Here is a 21,846-nt window from a genome sequence, read left to right on the forward strand (position 1 = left end):
TGTGGTATAGTGGTAAAGTGTGCGTTTTTGTACACTGAAGAACAAAGGTTCACGCCCCACCAGGGTAATAAACTTTGAGAGCGTTCGTATGGCCACGTACTGGATTGGCAGACACAAGGGGTGCTGTGGTTGAACCAGTGTCGCATACTATAAAGTATGCTTGCACCCAGTCGGCTTGCGCCGGCTGATTACACTTGGTTCACAGACTACACACATCCAAAGCCACTCCAACACTACAATTACACTTACAAGCACTTCTCACCCTGCATACAATCTCTACCAGACAGTCTAAGTCACTTAGTAGAGATACATTGGCTGTATCGTCCCCACTTCGGTCGGGATAGGCCGGTCCTGCAGTGAGAGGCGGTGGCTTAATCGGTAGAGAGGTGGGTTGTAGTCCTAACGGACCCGGGTTCAAATCCCGCTGGGGCAGGGAACTGTTTAAGGATTGGAATTTCATAGAAATCAGACTTTACTGATCTACCAGAAGACTCGCCGACATGTCGTAAAAATATCCCCACTAATACCAATACACCAGTCCTGTATGAGACCCCCCTAGTATGTATTCAGTATGGACGGTGGGTGTTAGCGCTGAAGTGTGACATGTAGAGGTGTGTGGTACGTAGGAGGGATACTGGGCCTTGAAAGCAGGCTGTGAAGCCTATGGCCAGAGTCAGACACATAAAAAAAAAAAAAAGGGGGGGGGGATGAGATGAGATGAGAGAGAGATATATATATACAAGTGTGTATATATATATATATATATATATATATATATATATATATATATATATATATATATATATATATATATACTGTATATATATACACACACACACACACACACACACACACACACACACACACACACACACACACACACACACACCGAGCCAGCACGGCCAGTGGCATTACCTAAATTAGTATCTTTATATGAGTCAAGCTCTGTACCAGGTTAGACTAAATGATTTTTTATTATTTAAAAAAAAAATAATAAGAAGAAGTTTAAACAAGACTTGTTCAAACAGAAAAGAGAACCGAGTGGCGAAAGAATGCGCTCAGTCAGCTGAGGTTTATTTAGACTACAACTGCCCCAGGGAATGTAAGTACTCTGTGCTTTTAGTATTGCAAAATGGCCACATACTTTAGTAGAGCAAATTTGGAAAAGAAAAGGGATAAAGGTAGAAAGCAAGATGATGATTTCTACCAAGAACTGGTTGAAATGAAGACTCACAATAGACTGGTTGAATGTGTACACAAACTGGAGATGTCTTTCAAGAATGAAATTGATGAAATAAAGAAGCAGATGCACTTGCAAAAGGAAGAAATAGAAAAACTAGAAAGGGAGGTCAACAAGAAAGAGACAACCATCAGTGAACTAACAGTGGAATTGAGTACACTTAGGAAGAAAATGAGTGAAATGGCGAGTACAGTAGTCAATCACGAGAGTATTATGGAAGAGTTCAAAAATGAAACAGAGACAATTAGGCAAGTAAGCAGTCTGATAGACCAGAGCAGTGATATTGAGGAGAAGATAACACAGGTGAATGAAGCTGTGCAAAGCTACAAATATGATGTGGAAACCACGTATGCTGAAATGGTGAAAGTAAAGAAAGACTTAGAAACACGGGTGGAGGAAAAAAGCATTAAAAAGGAAGTGAAAAGAATAATCCAAAACAATCCAAAGTTAGTCAGAGATTCAGTAGATATCAACAAATCTATAGTAATCACTGGTATAGAAGAGGAAGAAGTAAAAACAAAGATCACAAGAGACAAAAAGGAGATGGCAAATGTAATGAGCTTATTGAAAGAAGTATCAGAGGAAATCTGTAGGAAAGACATAGAGGAACACAAAAGGTTAGGGAAATACGAGAAAAGCAAGACAAGACCTCTAAAGGTAACTTTCCAGAGTGTAAACACCGTGGAGGAGATACTAAAAAATGCAAAGAATCTTATGGAATAAGAGGAGTTTAAAAATGTATGGATAAAAGATGCCTAACACAAGAGGAACTGGAATTACTGAAAGAGAAGAGGGAGGAAGCAAAAACAAAAAATGAGGGAAGATCAGAAGAGGAGAAGAACACATTTTTTTACAAAGTAATAGGATTGCAGGTATGAAAGTGGTACACAAACAGGAGGGAATAAAAAGGAGGAAGGTAGTAGAACCATGTCATCACAAGTATATAAACAAGATGATAAAGTTGATGTACTCAAATGTGGATGGAATGGTATCTAAATTACTAGAGATGAATGATTAAGTCAGAGAAAATGAACCACATATAATATGCCTAACTGAAACAAAATTAACACCAAGGATATCCAGTGACTTACTAAACTTAGAGGAATACAATATATGGAGAAGAGACAGAAACTTAAAAAAAGGAGGAGGAATTATTAACTAAGAAAAATCTAAAAGTCTATCTATCTATCTATCTATGAAATAAAACTAGATATACCCTCACAAGTAGAACTGATTGCAGTAGAGATCAACGCATCTGAAGGGAAAGTAATTGTAGCCAATTTGTACATGCCACCCAGATCAAACACAAGGGAAAAAGATGAATATGAGGACCTGGCAGAGAGTACAATTCAGAGTTTAAGATCATTACTACATAAAATGGAAGAGAAATCGGAAAGAATTATACTAACTGGAGATTTTAATACAAATATAAATTGGAATACTCTAGATGTAATTAGCCAAGAAAGCTGTTGGGACCAAAAGCTCCTGGATCTCGTGCAAGAGTTTTTCTTAACGCAACATGTGAGGGAAACCACCAGAAAAAGAGGACTCAATGTACCTTCAATGCTAGATCTGATATTTACTAGGCAAGAAAATGATATTGATAGTTTAATATATCACCTTCCACTCGGCAAAAGCGATCATGCAATACTAAATTACAACTTCAGGATTGCATATGACTTAGTTAACAGCAATGAAAGTTACAAAAAGAGCCTAAACTATAAAAAGGGAAATTATCAAGACCTAAAGAAGTATTTCTTAGAAGTTGATTGGGAAAATGAGCTTAGAGGACAAGATTTAAATCTATCTATCTATCTATCTATTGCCAGACGCCTCAATCCCGTTTGGGGTGGCCACAAACAAATCGCCTCCAAGTCGCCCTGTCCCCCGCCAGTTCACTACCCTGCTCCCAACGCACACCCCCCTCTCTCATATACCTCTCCACCCCATCCCTCCATCTCATCCTCGGTCTCCCCCTCCCTCTTCCACCCTCCACCTCACTCACATACACTCTCTTCGTCAGTCTTTCACCCTCCATCCTCTCCACATGGCCAAACCACCTCAGTGTGTTCCTCACAACGCTTCCTATCACATCCACATCAACACCACAACGCTCCTTTATATCCTCATTCGTCAGCCTGTCTCTCCACGTGACTCCACAAGCTCCTCTTAAATAACTCATTTCCACTGCTCTCACTCTTGACTTGTGTCCTTCCAACAACGTCCAAGCTTCACTTCCGTACGTTAGAGTTGGTATCACAATACTGTCATGTAGTAACTTTTTTACTTCCATGCTCACTTCCCTGTTTCTTATCACTGCTTTCAAGGAACCAGCAACCTTTCTTCCCTGCTGTACCCTTTCAAGCACTTCACCCTCCAAACCTCCATCCTTACTCATCACACTACCCAAATACTTAAACGTACTCACATTTTCCAATTCCTCACCATCCAACCTCGCTATACATTCACTGACTTCACCTCTCTCAAAGACCATCACTTTACTCTTCCCTACATTCACCTTTAGGTTCCGTTTCTTACACACTCTCTCAAACTCATCCACCAAGCCTTGCAGCTCCCCTTCATCTTCACTCAACAACACAGTATCATCTGCAAACAACAGTACAGGGAGTTTCCAAACACTATCCTCTCTCACCAGGGCCACTCCAACATCCACTACCCTACCTTGTACCTCTTTTATTACCCCATCCATGTACAGATTGAACAACCATGGAGACATGACACATCCCTGTTTCAAACCAACTTTCAAAGAGAAAAATTCACTTAGTTCACCATCCACACGCACTGCAGCCTTAGCACCATCATACATACTCTTCACAGCATTCAACAACTTCCCATCTACTCCATATATTCTTAACACTTTCCACAATCCTTGTCTATCCACCCTGTCATATGCTTTCTCCAAATCCATGAAAGCCGCATACAACTTCTTTCCCTTCTCTAGAAACTTTTCCACTAAAGATCTAAGAATGAATATCTGATCTACACAACCTCTTCCCTTCCTAAAGCCTGTTCTTCTCCAACTAATTTCTCTGTTCTTTCTCTAACTCTGTCTATAAGTATCCTACCATACACTTTTCCTATTATACTAAGAAGACAAATGCCCCTATGATTACCACACACTTCTTTTTTCCCCTTTTCCTTTGTACAAGGGAATAATTATACCTGACTTCCAATCCTCCGGGACTCTACCTTCCTCCCAGGCCAATCTGCACATCTTCCACATCCATTCTACTACTATCTCTCCCCCATGCTTCAGCATCTCACCACACACTCCATCAATTCCTGGGGCTTTCCCCGATTTAACTTTCTTCATTGCTTCCACAACCTCTATCCTACTGATTTCTACCTGTCTTCTCACCTCCCTCCTTCTCCCAGCCATTCCCCAGCCACTTATACTCGCATTACTTCCATCCTCTACGTTCAACAATTCCTTAAAGTGTTCTCTCCATCTGCTCACTTTTTCTCCCTTCTCCACTAGTAATCTACCATGTTTATCTTTCACTCCCCTGCTAACTTCACTTCCACCCTGTCTTACTCTTTTCACTTCTCTCCAGAACATTTTCTTACAGTCCCTCCACTTTACACTCAAATTCCTTCCAAATTCCTCATCCACTCTCTTCTTACTCTCTCTTACTAATCTTTTCACCTCTCTCTTCCTTTCCACATATAACTCTCTCTTCTGCCTCTCAACTTCTTCTGTGAATTTTATGAAATAGGAGTCCAGAAGTACATCCCACAGCACAAAGAAGCAGATAAGAAAATACAGAAATGGTTCAATACAGAATGTAAAAAAATCAAAAGAAAGTAGAGATTTGTTGTGGAATAGATACAGAAGACACAATAGTGAAAGGGCATATAATAATTACAAACAAGCAAGAAATGATTATACAAGAATAAAGAGGGAAGCCCAAAAACTGTTTGAGGAGGATATAATAAATAAAAGTAGTGATCAACCATAGCTATTTTACAGCTACATCAGAAGCAAAACCAAAGTAAAAGATATAATACAATCCATTACGGACAAGGGAATCACCTATAAACAAGAGAAAGATATTTGTGAAGCGCTAAATAAGAATTTCCAATTAGTTTTTACAGAAGAAAAAAATTTTGAGAGGGACTATGTGGAACATGCATGTCCACACATCTATCTATCTATCTATTGCCAGACGCCATAATCCCGTATGGGGTGGCCATTTGACTCTGAGTTATTTGTTTTACAGGGAGGGGCACTAACCCTCCACCAACCTCATTGACACGTAGGGAGCACACGTGTCCACACATACTACCAGATATACAAACATCAGAAAAAGTAATACAGGAGGAGTTAAGTAAATTAGACAGAGGAAAAGCAAGTGGTCCTGATGAAATTTCATGTTGGGTGCTACGAGAATGTGCAAAGGAGTTAAGTAAACCATTATTTTTAATTTTCAAGAAATCCTTGAGTCAAGGGAAACTACCTGATATTTGGAAGAAAGCAAATATTGTACCCTTATTCAAGAAAGGGAATAGACAAAATCCACTCAACTACCGACCAGTATCACTGACCAGTGTTGTAAGCAAGGTATTAGAAAAGCTTATAAGAAAGGCTTGGGTAAATCATCTAGAACACAGTATGATAACAGAAAAACAGTTTGGTTTCAGAAAAGGAAAATCATGTGTTACTAATCTGTTGAGTTACTATGACTGTAACAGACACAATACAGGAAAGAGAAGGATGGGTGGACAGTATCTATTTAGATTTCAAGAAAGCATTTGACACAGTACCACACCAAAGACTTTGATGGAAACTGTACCATCAAGGAGGAATTCGAGGCAAACTGTTTTGCTGGATGCGAGATTTTCTCATAAAAAGAGAAATGAGAACAATACTAAGGGGAAACTACTCATCATGGAAAGAAGTGACTAGTGGAGTACCACAGGGTTCAGTGCTGGCACCAATCATGTTTTTAGTGTATATAAATGATATAGATAGTAACAGTGGAAATGAAAGCAATCCAAATATGTTTGCAGGTGATGCAAAAATACAAAGGAGAATTACTAACACAGACTCTTGTAAAGAGCTTCAAGAAGAATTAAATAAACTTCTTGAATGGAGTAATACACGGCAAATGGAATTCAATGTGGACAAGTGTCATGTAATCAAGTTTGGTAAAAGTGTATAAAGACCTGATTGGGATTATACGTTATGAAATAAAACTCTACACACATCAGAAAGAGAGAAGGACCTAGGTGTGATTATCAATAACAGACTATCTCCGGCTGACCACATCAGCGAGAAGGTACGGAACATGTATACAGTGCTTGCAAATATGAGAATAGCATTCACATACATAAATGAAGACATGCTAAGAAGGATAATAACGTCATTCATTAGACCAACCCTGGAGTATGCATCAGTAGTCTGGAGTCCTCATCTAAAAAAAACACATAGACAAGATTGAAAAAGTTCAAAGGGCCGCTACAAGATGGATACCAAGCTTAAGGGATCTAAGCTACGAAGAAAGACTAAATAAACTGAATCTACCAACACTACAGGAGAGAAGGAAAAGAGGTGACATGATAATGCTATATAAATGCATATCAGGGAAGGAGAAAATAGACATAAATGATTACTTAACATATGGGGAAGCATCAGCAAGAGGACACTGCAAAAAACTGCATAAGAAGAGAGGTGATAAGGAAATTCAGTTTCCCAAACAGAGCAATTGATCAATGGAATGCACTACCAAATGAAATAGTGTGTGCCAAAACAATTCACAAATTTAAGGATATGTACGATAAATATGGTTTAAGACACAGGTCAGTACGAGCTTGACTCATTCCTGTAAAGATACAGTTAGGTAAGAACAATTAGGTAAGAACACACACACACACACATTGTGGAGAGGTGGTTTGCTATCCCAGTGAACATGGGTTCAAGGCTAGGTTGGGGTAGGGAACAGTTTAAAGGATTTCAGTTTTGCCAAAGGCAGACTTTACTGATCTATCACAGGACCTGGTGACATATCAAAACACCCCCACAATTACCAGTACACCAGCCCTGTGTGAGACAGTCTTAGCATGTACAGGGTTCAGTATGGACAGTCAGTGTTAGTACCAAAGCAGTGAAGTGTGGAGGTATATGATACGTAGCTAGAACTGATGGACTTCAAAGAATGGGCTGTGAAGCTTTTGCCCAGAGTTGGACACAGAAAATAAATAAAGAGTTGCCAAGTTGTAATTGGAGATGCCTTCTTTTTTACGTGCATCTCCAAACGTACCAAGATTTCATCCATTGTTTTCAATATTTTGCCCCATTTCATTGGTCACTGTTGGATAATTCCACTGCTTTATGCTTTGCAGTTCCTGTTTCTGGAGCCATTTCACCTCATGTCTTAATGTGAAAGAGGATTATGACAATAATTCTTTTGTCTCTTCACAACCTCTGACTTTTATAAAGGTGTACTCTTTTCGCAGTTAAGTTGTAGCTGTTTTGTTTAAGAAAATACCTTGTAAATAAATTCTAGCTTTTAACCAGCCGAATTCCTTGCTCTGCATCTTTTACTAATATCTGTATTTCTTATCCCATCTAACCAACTCAACTTGGATATTTTTTGAAGCAGCCACAGTGCCTCTGCTTTCAGTCTTAACTTCAAACTCATGCTGCACCACCGACATACATACATAAAAATTAAGCCGTGCTTCCTCTTAGTCCTCACCGGCCGGGAACGGTTATATCCGACGCAAAATTTGTGGATTGGTGATACCGGGTGTGAGTTATAACCACAAGTAATTTTGCGCCACAGTTTGATGTGGGCGGCACTTGATTCCGTTATCAAAGAGTGGGGAGAGACTCTTGCCACCTGAGGCAAGCATACCTCAGTCGTCTCTTTAACATTGCCAGGTGTAGGATGATGTATTCTTAAACCTCTCATCCAGTTCTGTACCTGCCTCACATGGGCCTCTTGCCTCATCTACCGCTGCCAAGCCTGTTTCCAAGGATATGAGGAAAGGGTGTAATGATAGTACCATAGGGCATGCCTTGGATGCAGCTGTGTCTGGTTTATCTAGTAACAAAGAAGTTACCACGTTGAGAGTGAAGCCAAAGTCGGTGCACGCGCATATGCACAAATACATCCTGTCTCGTGCGCCAAAAGTTAATTATCTTCATGTCCTAACTCATCGATGCGACCGCCTCCAGACCTGGAGATGCTTTTATTTGCAAGAAGAAGAGCTGGTGAGTAATATGGTCTTTAATTTGTTTCCCTACCATACTTTCTGAGATATTAAGGTTTGATGAATGAGAATGGAGAAAGCAGAGCGGCTGTAAACATGATTGGTTTTGGAGGTGTGCAGAGAAGGAATGCGGTACCAGGAGATGTGACACTTGCACAGGTGTAGAGTGCTGTGAAGTGGCTGAAAAATGGGAAAGCAGCTGGGGTTGATGAGGTGTATGCAGAGATGCTTAAGTGTAGTGGAGAGAGTGAAAAGAAGTGTTTGTTGGAGATAATGTAAGAAGGCATGTATGAGTGAAACTGTGCCTGCAGAGTGGAAAAAGGCTGTGATTGTACCCCTGTACAAAAATAAAGATGAGCGAAGTGAGTGCAAGAATTATTGTGGCATAAATTTATTGAGTGTGGTAGGGAAGGTACATAGAAGAATTATTATTGAGAAAGGAAGAGAGATATCAGAAGTCCTTGTGAGTGATGAACAGCTTTAGGAGTGGCAGAGGATGTGTGGATCAAATATTTGCAGTGAGACAGATAGCAGAGAAGGCTTGTGAGAAGGAGTATAAGGTGTGTATGGCATTCATGGATCTGCAAAAAGCACACGACAGAGTGGACAGAGAAGGATTGTGGAAAGTTTTGTGCATGTACGGTGTAGATGGTAAGCTGCTAGGTGCCATCAGGAGTTTTTATGATGGTAGTGAAGTGTGTAAGAGTTAATGGGCATCTAAATGAATGGTTCACGATCGGTGTGGACGTGTGACAAGGTTGTGCGATGTCCCATGGTTGTTCAATATATATATGGATGTGGTGATGAGAGAATTAAAAACATGAGTAATGGAGAGAGGGATGGCGTTGGTAATGATTGGTGATGGATGGAATATCTTAACCCTTTCGCGCACGATAAGTTTCAATAAGTTTTCTGATCCCGGAATTTCGACTACGAAGCCGCCCGGGCGGTGAGCGCGCACGCGGCAAATTTGAGCAAATTTGAGCGAATGAAACATTCTTGCCTTATTTTCGCCCCCAAAAAATCAATGTATTCCCATGAAACCTATGTCCAGGTATGCATGGATGTTTGTTCTATCTGATAAACATGACCAAAACACAGGAAAACAACAGCACAGAAAGTTATGAGCCCTGGAAGGCATGTCGAGTAAACATTTTTGACTTCCCAACATCGCCGTTTGAATGTTTTCCATCCTACAGGAAAATGATCTAATAATTTTTTATAGAGAATTTCATCAGCTTTCTAACGAAACCAATCTGGTTTAGATACGATGTATACTTTTCGAGGAAATGGTCAAAAACTGAGAGCCATTTTCGAAAAATTTTCACTGACCTCTGAGAGCTAAGTTTTCCCAGGGACCTAACGTTTTTATTACATAGTAATATGCCCCCATTATCCAGCTTTCCCACTGTGACGGGAAAACCCCATACGCCTCATAGTTCTCGAGTAAATCGAAAAAAAGTACAAGGCACTCCGTGCGTGATTGACTTTCGTGATGCGCGCATGGCGTACGCAATGTTCCCGTCTACGTAACCACGAATTCTTATGAGAAATATTACATATTTATGTACTGTACATATATAGAATTTCCTGCTCTTCATCATGGTTCAAACGTGAAATCGATACGTCCAATAGTTTCCGAGTAATTGGCAGAGAAAATGAGAGTATTACTACGAGCCTTTCTCAATGGTAACAGCCGGGAAGAGACACTCATTTCCACCGTCTTTTATCGCACAACACGTAACATAATGCTTACATTTTGGTATTGATCATACGTAGAATTTAGTGGTATAGATCATGGTTGTTACAGAAAATCGATGTCAAACAGTTTTCGAGTAATTGGCCGACAAAGTGAGGTTAGTACTCCGAGCGCTTGTCACTGATAACAAACGCGAGGAAAAAGAAAAAAACCCTCGCCTTTTACCCCCCAAAACGCTACCAAAGGCTTACATTCGGGTATTGATTATACGTAGAATTTAGTGGTATTGATGATGGTTGTAACAGAAAATCGATAAGTGTAATAGTTTTCGAGTAATTGGCCGACAAAGTGAGGTTATTACTCCGAGCGAATGTCAGTGATAAACGCGAGGGAAAAAAAAACATTTCCCTCGCCTTTTATCCCCCAAAACGCTACAAAAGGCTTACATTTTGGTATTGATCATACATAGAATTTAGTGGTATTGATGATGGTTGTAACAGAAAATCGATAAGTCTAATAGTTTTCGAGTAATTGGCCGACAAAGTGAGGTTACTCTTCCGATCGCTACCAACTTTTACACACACTGTTTCTTCCTCGCACACCGGCCTAAAGACTATGCTACTAACTTTCTTTTTCCCCTATCTGTACAGACTATTACATCTTCCATGGATGTTTTTCTATTGTTATAACCTACTACACATAAACATAACTCTTCTATAGTTACTGCTGTGGAGATTTACTTTCTTTCATATGTGTAATCTGTAGGAGAAAATGGTTATTTGTCTGAAAGTGTGAGAGGTAATGGTAATAGATTATTACATATATCAACAAAATTGGCAGAACTCACTTCCTCCAGGGGTGTTGATCCAGTTAGACCACGGATTTGAAGATGAGGAGTTATGTAGTGTGTGTGTGAGTCAGCTTCTCCCTGAGAGTATAAGGCAACGCTATTTTTAGCACACACCACACTCGTTCACGGAAACTCGCAGCTTGTTTGACGTATATTTCATACAATTCCATACGCATTTACACCATCAGAATCACAATAATTCCAGCCCTAAAAACACCGGTAATTCTCCCCTCCCAACTTCAGGTTTGCCCCTTCACAACACTCTGTTTCATGCCACACATAACGCTTGCTGGCTTCATAATTTCACCAAGCCATCCACAGTATGTTTCACACAATATATATTTATGCCTTGGCTTCATTTATATACGTATTTCCACTCACGCCATACGGCCTATGGGGGGGGGGGTGGAGTGGTGCAACCCCGCTACACTGACCATGTGTCTGGCTCCAAGGCCCAACGATTGCTAACGGCCAGAATTGCTTTTCAATACATATATGAATGTTCCATCAACAATATCACGTCACTATATGTTCACATACAATGTATTATCTCACTGAGTCAATAGGGTCTTTGCCTTGGGCAAGAGGGGGAGAATTATGGACGATTTAAAGGGAACCACGAGCTGTCAAACATCACTGGCTGACTGCTCAACAAACACTGAGGTTGGAGGGAGCGGGCTGAGGCTGATAAGGCAAAGCAGTGTTGCCAATGACTTACCTCCAGTAGGCCTTGGCTACCCTAAGACGCGCCAAAAATTCACGCAAATTGGCCTATAAGTTTTTTTCTGACGAATATTTTTGGGCCTTGAAGGGGCCTTAAGGACGCGAGTCGCGTGACTGTGTCTGGCGGAATGCAAGCCAATATCACGCGAATCGCGTGACTGTGCCTGAAAGGGTTAAATTTGTTGTATGCTGATGATGCAGTACCGCTTGCAAGTACCAGACAAGAACTTGGTAGGCTAGTGCAGAGTTTTGCTGATGTCTGTGAGCATCGTGCCTTGGGAGTAAACGTAGAGAAGAGTAAATTGATGGTAAATTGATGGTTATTGAGAGAGATGGTGACTCCCAGTGCGATGTTACAGTGAATGGAGAGTGACTGGAATTGGTGAGAGTTCAAATGCCTGGGCACAGTGATAGAAAAGAGAGTAAAATATGCAAAAGAAGTTGAAAGTAGAGTGACATATGGAAGAAAAGTAGCTGGTGCAATGCAAGCCTTGATAAGAAGCAGAGGTTTGAATGCTGCAGCTGCACGAGGCTCACATGAGAGAGTGTTTGTGCCAGCTTTAACATATGGATGTGAGACTATGGTGTGGCATGAAAATGAAAATTCGAGAGTAAGAGCAGTGGAGGTGGGACTGCTGAGGATTGTATGTGGAATGCAGAGGGTGGATAGGATACTAAATAATGTGATTTGTGAAAAATGTGGAGTGAGGAAGTTGGTGGACACCAGAATCGAAGAGAGTGTACTGAGATGGTTTGGTCATAATGGAGAGAATGGATAACAATAGAGTGGTGAAAAAGATATATCTCAGCGAATTTGAAGGAGGGAGGAGGCGAGGTAGGCCAAGGAGAAAGTGGAGAGATATGGTGGATGAGTGTGTGAGGAAGAGGGGTATGGAAGTCGGTGAGGCTAGGGAACTGACCAGAGATCGAGCTGGCTGGATGAATGTTGTGAGAAGTGCATGATCAGGGATTTAGCACCCCTTTTCAATGTGGCAGCGTCCAGATTGACTCAATCAGATGCGTTTATGTGAAGCTACAGAATGTGGTGAATGTTTTTGGCATATCAGATAGAGCCAGGATTCAGGGTCTTGAATGATGAGTGAATGGAGGTGTCGCCCAGTGGATTGGACAGGTTTGTGCTGTCTGAACATTGCTACTCCTCACCCTGCCCTAAGGTGGAAAAGGAGGTCCGGATGATGATGATGATGATGATGATGATGATGATGATGAAAGCAGGCTATTTTAGGAAAACTGTCAGTACTGAGAGGACGACCATTAAATAAATAGCCCTGTGTCTAGGGGTTAAGGAATCTTCAGATTGAAGTTAGCCATGGTACAGCTGATTTTTTTCTGTAGACAAGAAGCTAAATCAAATACCAGGACCAGCTGATTACTTCTCCAGCAGTTGCTGAATCCTGTTAAACTGTCAGGGAAAAAGAAAAATCTGTGATGTTTAATTAGTAACTACCAACATTTGCAAAGCAATGCAGGATGGTCATCAAAAAATATCTCGAGCACTTAAATATATTTTTGCAAAGGTTGGTAAACTGTACAGGTTCGTGTTGCGTAATTTAACAAGGCCTGAATATAAAAGATGAGAAAGTTTTCTTTTTTTGTTTTTACCCCAGGAACAGTTGTGTCATATTTGAAGTGAATTTTGTTAAGAAAAAAGGAATGACACCAAGTTGATAAGTATTTTGAAAAAGAGAAATGTAAGAAGCTGAGCAAATACTATTGGGACACCATAATAGCATTTGTAACTATGTGATTCTCAGCTTGGGCTGTTAATTTATTTGTGGTTGAGTTTCTTGTGAGAGTGATGAGTGTGTTGCTAGTTACTGAGTTTGTAGCCACACTTCACTTTCATAGTGGAACCTTCCATGATCAGTGATAGCCTGTATCTATTTCTTTTATCTGGTTCCAAAGTTATAATAGCCTGAAGTTCAGGGAGCTTTTTGTTTTTCCAGTTACACAACAGTCTTTGACCTGTTTTGGTGCTGGGTACATTATATTGGATCCACACATCCAACACAGTTCTGGAAAGCAGTTTGTTTGTCACAAACTAGACATTTTGAAGTCTCCCTATATTTTATATTATTATCTTTCCATGTCCTTTCTTTTATTCAGATTTCCTCCATGATAGGTTTTGTAGCCTACTCACTTTTTTTCATTTTATTTTTATTTGGAGGCACTGTCATAGCCTTCTTCCACTTCACTGGTAAACTCGACTTAGTCAGGCCTTTTGGCATATTTCTCACAAATAGATCTTAGCACTTCACAATGCATTTTATTGTTTCTGTTTATACTTCAACATGTGCTGCCCTTTTTATTGCAGATTCTGCACATCATTTCAGACCTATTGCAGTTACAGATTGTAGCTGTCCCAAACCTCATAAAGACCAGTATCCTTATCTCAAACCTAGACCATTCCCCCCCCTTGCAGGGCTCATTTTAACACTTGGCCTTCAGTATCATCCAGACCATATTTCCCCCTACAGTAATTTAGAGTTTGGGTGGGCTGCATCAGTTGGAGCAGAAAAGCATAAAAAAAGGGTAACTATCAGTGTATGCCCAGTTAAATGAGCCGTACCTTTAGTCTCGCCTCGTTGAAGCCTTCAGAATTCTTGGCTTTATGTGACTGGCATCAGATTTGGTTATGATGATAGTGATTGCAATAAGCAGTTATATTTGTTTTTTGTTAGATACTGTGTACTGTTTGCCAGTTGTGTTGCAACTTCCATTCATTTTGTACCATGTCCTTGTACATCACATGGCTCTTACATTTTTTCAGCTACTGGATCTTCCTGGTATCATTGAAGGAGCCAAGGATGGAAAGGGCCGAGGAAAGCAGGTGATTGCAGTGGCTCGGACTTGCTCTCTCATCTTCATTGTCCTGGATGTTCTGAAACCAATTTTACACAAAAAACTGATTGAGAAGGAGTTAGAAGGATTTGGAATAAGACTGAATAAGGTGAGGTGTGAAATTTTATTCAGCCGTGATAATGTGTGGTAGAATTGTAAACCGTACTTGATACCTTTGTTTTTTTTCATTCTTTTCATTATTTTTTATACTTTTTAATAGAGCCTTTGGGTGACTCTACACTGAGTGACAAGCCAAATGGTTTCCTGTGCACCAGGAAACCATTTACTATGCTGGTTGGTAACCATATAACCAAATTTTGGCGCCTGGTGGTTTAGTTATTGCGCTCCAATCGGATTGAGCCGGTGAAGGTTTATATCCAAGGGATGGTTGGGGTTCATTGCTCACTTAATGCCACTCAGGGATGAGTGAGGGTGGTCACTCTCATCTTAAATGTTGGGACCAATTGCCTAGCCCTGGGCTCCTACACTTCTCATGGGGCAATGTAGGATTGGATGATGGATGAATTTAATAGAGCCTGAGGTTACATATTTTTGTCATACAGTACTTAACATCTGTTGTTTGGGATTGTCATATTTCACTACCCATGAATTAGTACTTTCAGTCATGTGAAGTTGCTGTAGAGAAACACCTTTTCATGGGGACACTGATATGACTGGGTAGCTCTATTGCCCAGTTGTACAAGTGTCCCTCAGTCTACTCCTTATCCCCTGAAAGGAGGATGGTGAACTGTGGCAGGAGGACAACTCCAGCCTGTAGGTTGTTTGGTTCATGTTTAGATGGTCTTGGGGTTGCAACTACAGGTACCTGTATAGTACTGTTACTGCTGTAAGTCGTATGAAAGTGGTTCATGCCAGTGTGCTCATTCGTCATTTAGTTTTCAGTGTACAGTAGAGTATCAACCTAGTTGTGATCTGATAACATAACTGCCCTGCCATCAGGCACTTGTGTAGTAAATACCCTGTAACCCCTTAACTTTCATTGGCATCAAATATTGCAGTGAGGTCAGACAGCACAAACATTGACCAGTACACACTGTCTTAGACAGTTCTAGTTGGTGTGCAAAACCAATATTGCTTGGATTCCAGGATTTGGTCCCAGCATTGCCAGGTGGATTTTCGACATAAGGTCCATGCGACTCTTGTTTCCCCCAGCACTAAGTCTATGGTTGGAGCCAAGGGTTAGCTTATGTTAAAGTAGGTTAGGTTAAGATTGATTGGGTTAGATTTGGTTAGTTAGTTTAGGTTAGGGTAGGTTAGCAGGTATCGCCAGATCCCCTTCGATGCTTGACATTTCTTTCTCGAACAGCCCCAGATCCCGCAACCATCATTCCAAGAACCATCCCAGCCAGATAGGGTCTCCTCCTAATTAGTCCAATTTATTGTTGGTTTACTTTAACCCTGAAGAAAAGCATTGGCATTTGTTGAGTGTCATTTGATATACCTCATATGATTTCAAAATTACCAGAGACTACAGTCAAGATGCCTATGACGCAGACTTCTATGCTGTGGTTTTCTGTGACACGGCAAGGTGCCAGAACCAAAAAAAAACATGCTCATAAAATACCTATGGGGTGGGGGCACAGCAAAGTTTAAAACACACTTCTTGCCTCGGAACCCCCAACCCTACCCCTTCCACTTTAGCACTATCATCGTCGGAGTTAGGTACGGTCAGTATTTTATGCCCCTAAATCCCTTTATTATTAATTGTTTAGTGTTTGATTTGTGTGTACATGTATTGACTGATTGCTTGATTGTGTGCCTGTGCAAAGTGGGGGAAAATGGGGAAAAGTGGGGTGAAAAGGGGGACTTTGGGCGAACGTCCAGAACCAATTCCATTTTTCCCGTAGGTTTAGTTATTTGTATGGCACAGTTTTTTATGGCGCAGGCTTGGCCCAGAACCAATTAGCCGCACCTTAGGCGACTTGACTATTTTTGTACTTCTGAACCTCTGTCCTATATTTTAATCTTTAATAAGGAATAGTATAATGCAGTTTTCATTCTAATGGTAAGTCTGTGTTTTATTCTTGCAAAAGACAAAAGGCTTACTATTTATTAACCCGCCGTGTGCCACAGCTGTAATATTACAGTGTGCCATGTGTGTGCACAAATTGTTACAGTCCTGATATTATGGCCTGTAATTGAAAAAATCACCAGAATTTGAAAATTCAAATTTTGTGGGAATGTTTGGTAGGCATAGCTCCACACCTCTGTAGGGCTGGTACCTATGCTATGACCCACCCACTCCTCCCCTAGGCCGCGTGGGTAGCTGTCTCCTCTGTTTTACTCTGACTGTGAGTAAGTGAGCATCATGTCGCACTGAGGTCTTTCCTAACGTGAGATTGACGATCTCCTGATGGTCCCCATTGATGGTGAAAGTGATTTACCACTTGATGCTGATGCTGATAAAGAGTATGCAAACACTTTTTTACATGTGTTAAATACTAACTCCAAAATTACGAACATTTACCAGGTAAATGCCACGCACTCATTTGTCGTAATGGGCCCCTGCACATCATTATGCTTAGGGACAGTTCCCACATTATCTGTGTACCTTCCAGGAGTGTCCCTAGGGCATTTGGGATAGTTACCCAAGAAGAAAACACCAATCTCTTTCCTCAGCTCACTGTGTGTCACTGGCAGGCCCAACATTTCAGCCGACGGCGGAGAACGAATCAACCTCAAAATCAACCTTTTAGGCTTCTGTGGGTCCTTTTATGGTTGTTTTCCATGTTTTCTCATCATTCCTAACCTATCTAGCAAAAAAAAAAAAAAAAAAAAAAAAAAAAGTTGAAAATTGGCTGGCACCACGTCTCCATGAGGGTCCCAAGTTGGCTGGTACATGGCAGATTAAAGAGTAGAGTAATGTAAGTGGGCAGGATGGGTAGAGAGGAGTGGGATGGGCCTGGTGGTGGTTGGGCATGAGAAGATGCATATACAGTATGCCTCCAAGATCTGACGTAATAGAGCCAAAGGCATGTCTGGGACTTGGGAAAAATGCCCCTGGACAGGTACTTATAGACCCCAACCCAATGTAACTTTGAAAGCCACCTAAATAACTCCCTACTGGACATGCATAGCACCTATTTGAGACCCTATGCACACAAATAAAGGACAGAAACCATGAAATAAATGGAAAGGAACCAGAGAATGAGAAATTAGAAATAAATGTGGAAAATATTTAGCTGTGTACAGTGGGGCACCAATTTTCGCGCCTAATTAGGTCCAAAAATAATGTGCGAAAGTGGAATTAGCGAAAGTTGGGGCATTGTCTTTATGGCAAAAAGGCTAATTGGTTCCCGGTTATCCTAAAGTAACATCAGATTTTCATTTTCACTTGCAATACAGTACATCAAATCACTATTGTACATTGCATTGTGAGATACAAACAATAAAAACTGTACAGTACACATTATATGAGGAGAAACATACCACAGAGACCAGGTTGAGGTGTTTAATGGATGTTGGGGGTAAGTATCCGAGGCGCGTGGCGGGCTTATTTAGCCCGACTTTGAATGTCCTGGCCACTTTTTATCACCACCACTGCCTCCTGGCCCTCCCCCCACACCACCAGGCTCTCCCCCCACACCACCAGGCCCTTTCCCCACATTACCAGGTATAGTAGAGGCCATTGAACCGTGAGAATCCAACACAATGGAGCTAGCACGCTTGTACACAATGGCGGGAATGGGTGGACAGAGTGTTGACATGACGTCATTCAAGATGGCGGTGGGTTGCGGGCGGGCGGTTCAGGAAATTCAAAGTTCAAAATATTGTCCCAAACCCAAAATTTGTGCGCGAGAATCATTTTTTTTCAAGCAAAAGTGGAAGTTAGGGAATATTCGGTGCCGCGAATCCTGCTGTAGCGAAAGTTGGTGCACTACTGTACAAGGGTACTTATGACATGTCCATGGCCGTCACGAAGATTAACCCACCTCCTCTATAGCTCTGACAGTGGTAAAGGTGCACTTGAAGCATGTACAGTACTCCAGTGTTGTGCTGCACTTAATCCTTTGCACTGTGAATTACAATTGTTTAACACTGCACGTCTTGTTCTTGCGTCACGCCAATTTTGCACTCTGCACTTAATCCTTTGCACTTTGAATTCTAATTTCTTAACACTGCACAACACTGTAAATTCCCACGTGGTCTAGTGGCGAGGTATTGCAGTTTATTCACTGTTTATTCACAAAAACGAGCATGTGGGCAGCCATGGCGACGAGCGTGCAGTCACTATGGTAGATAGGCAGGAACTGGGAAGGATGCAGGGGTGCTCTAGCAGACATCGAAGGAACTTTGCTCCAAAACACAGTTGTTCGTCACCATGCGGCAAATTTAAAGTAGGGATGAACACATCGGCTTTTTTCTCTCTCTCTCTCATTTTTATGTTTTATGGCCATTTTTGGTGTCCAAGGACCCAAGCCCATAATGTCCGGGACTTGGGGTGTCCGGGACTTGGGCATCCGGGTCTTAAAGGGATTACTGTACTCTCAGAAGGTAGGTTTTGTCATAATATTGTGGGCTATGAAATTGTACCATTCGGTGAAAACATTAAGTGTAGATGGAAAGCTGCTAGGTGCTGTCAGGAGTTTTTATGATGATAGCAAAGCATGTGTAAGGGTTAATGGGCATCTAAATGAATGGTTCACAATCGGTGTGGGCATGTGACAAGGTTGTGTGATGTCCCCTTGGTTGTTCAATATATATATGGATGGGGTGATGAGAGAAGTGAAAACACGAGTAATGGAGAGAGGTATGGCATTGGTAATGAATGGTGATGGGTTTTATATCTCAAATTTGTTGTATGCTGATGATGCAGTACTGCTTGCAAGTACCGGACAGGAACTTGGTAGGCTAGTGCAGAGTTTTGCTGATGTCTGTGAGCGTCGTGCCTTGAGAGTAAATGTAGAGAAAAGCGATGGTTATTGAGAGAGAAGGTGACTCGCAGTGTGATGTCACAGTGAATGGAGAGAGACTGGAATTGATGTGAGAGTTCAAATACAGTAATCCCTCCACTATCCGATGTAATAGAGCCAAAGGCATGTCTGGAAAGTGGGCCCTGGCTCCTAGACTGGTACTTAAGGACCCTAACCCAGCCTAACTTTGAAAGCCACCTGAATAACTCCCTACTGGACATGCATAGCACCTATTTAAACCCATTTAAGATCCTATTCACACCAGTAATGGACATAAAGCATGAAATAAATGAAAAGGAACCAAAGAATGAGGAATTAGAAGTGACTGTACCTCAGCCAGGGTACTTACAGCACATTTGTGGCCGCCTTTTGTAAGGTTTTGGCAGCGGTGAAAATGCTCTTGAATTACTTACAGTAATCCAGTGTTATGCTGCACGTACAGTAATTCTTTGCACTGTGAGTTGTAACTGTTTAACACTGCACATTGTTAATTGCATCAGGCCAGTTTCAACAGCCATTTTCAACTGCCAGTTTGCACTCCACAGTTAATCCATTGCACTCTAAATTCTAATTTCTTAACACTGCACAACACTGTAAATTCCCGTGTGGTTTAGTGGCAAGGTATTGCAGTTTATTCACTGTTTATTCACACAAAAAAATGAGCACATGTTGCTTCCATTACAATAAACAACCACTCATGATCTAAGTTAGGCAGTAACTGTTTGGGTGTTGGTGAGGGGGAAACAGAGTTACCAGATCACAATGGCCACATTACCAAACTCCTTAATTTTCATTACCAAATACAGTAATCCCTCTAATATCCGAACGCCCAATATCCGAACATCCCCACTAACTGGACATAATCCTCCTGGGATCCAATATTCCCAAAATGGGCCAAAAACCGCAAAAAATTCGAAAAAAATCTGACTTTTTTCCCTCCCATAATTTGAAATTCCCGCCTGGCGCCAAACAGCTGTTACACCATGGTCCCTTCACCCTTCCTTCCTCCCCCTCCCCCCTCCCTTGTCAGGTAGCCATTTGGTATTTTTCATTACCAAGTGTGGGCCAATTTGGTAATGAAAAATTCGTTTGGTAATGAATTAGAATAATGCATTACCAAATGGATTTTTCACATGTATGAGGATACACAGGATGGAGATGGTGGATTGTTTGCTCTCTCTGATTAATCTGCTACCCTACATAGTGTGAAAATAATCAACATGGTGTTAGTTATAAGGAGAGTGATTACATGTATTTCCACTTGTATATATAATTAATGAAGAATATATGCTAGCTTTACGAATTTGGTAATGAAAAGTTATATTTGACAATGAAAGTTGAGGAGATTGGTAATGTGGCTGTTGCGATCTGGCAACTCTGTTACCCCACCAACATCAACAGTCACAGCTTAACTCTGATGGAGAGCAGATACTCATAACAGTGCAAGCTACAGGTGCTTGTTTTTTGTGAATAAACAGTGAATAAACTGCAATACCTTACCACTAGAACACACGGGAATTTACAGTGTTGTGCAGTGTTAAGAAATTAGAATTTAGAGTGAAGAGGATTAACTGTGGACTGCAAACTGGCGGTTCAAACCAGTCCAAGAGCAAGGGACTTGTAAGTACCCAGAATGTTTAATATTGTATAAACTCACCTCTAAAACCTCATTTTATGGTTCTTTTGCATTTATTTCAGTCTTTTATATCCCTTATTGGTGTGATTTGGGTCTGAAATAGGTGCAATGCATGTCCAGAGGGAGTTGTATAGGTGTTTTTCAGAGTTAGGGTCCATAAATACAAGTCCATAAGCTGGGGCCCAATATCCGGACAGGACCACTATCCGGACCTGCCTATGGCTCTATTGATCCGGATATTGGAGGGGTTACTGTATAACTTTTCATTACCAAATTCGTAAAGCTAGCATTTATTCTTCACTAATTATATATACAAGTGGAAATACGTGTAATCACTTTTCTTATAATTAACAGCATTTTGATTATTTTCACGCTATGTATGTTAGCAGATTAATCAGAGAGAACAAACAGTCCACCATCTTCATCCTGTATATCCTCATACATGTGAAAAATCCGTTTGGTAATGCATTATTCTGATTCATTACCAAACAAATTTTTCAGGACCAAATTTGCCCACATTTAGTAATGAAAAATACTATTGGCAACCCTGACAGGGGAGGAGGGAGGGGGAAGGAAGGGAGGGGTGAGGGTCCGTGGTGTAACAGCTGTTCGGCGCTGCGCGGCAATTTCAAATTACGGGTGGGAAAAAATTCGGATTTTGGGGGG

General features: G+C 41.1%; 1 protein-coding gene across 1 annotated transcript in view; it reads left to right on the plus strand.

The window, feature by feature from the left end:
- Window positions 1-21,846, plus strand: part of 128up (GTP-binding protein 128up) — an 87,288-nt gene that overhangs the window by 22,511 nt on the left and 42,931 nt on the right. The window contains exon 4 of the mRNA XM_080282454.1: window positions 14,540-14,719. Within this exon, the coding sequence (XP_080138580.1) occupies window positions 14,540-14,719 (180 nt within the window). The remainder of the gene's footprint in view (window positions 1-14,539; window positions 14,720-21,846) is intronic.

This window comes from Coenobita brevimanus, chromosome 93 (genome assembly GCF_032717465.1).
Source record: "Coenobita brevimanus isolate Jiangsu-jjx chromosome 93, ASM3271746v2, whole genome shotgun sequence".
NCBI classification, from domain to species: domain Eukaryota; kingdom Metazoa; phylum Arthropoda; class Malacostraca; order Decapoda; family Coenobitidae; genus Coenobita; species Coenobita brevimanus.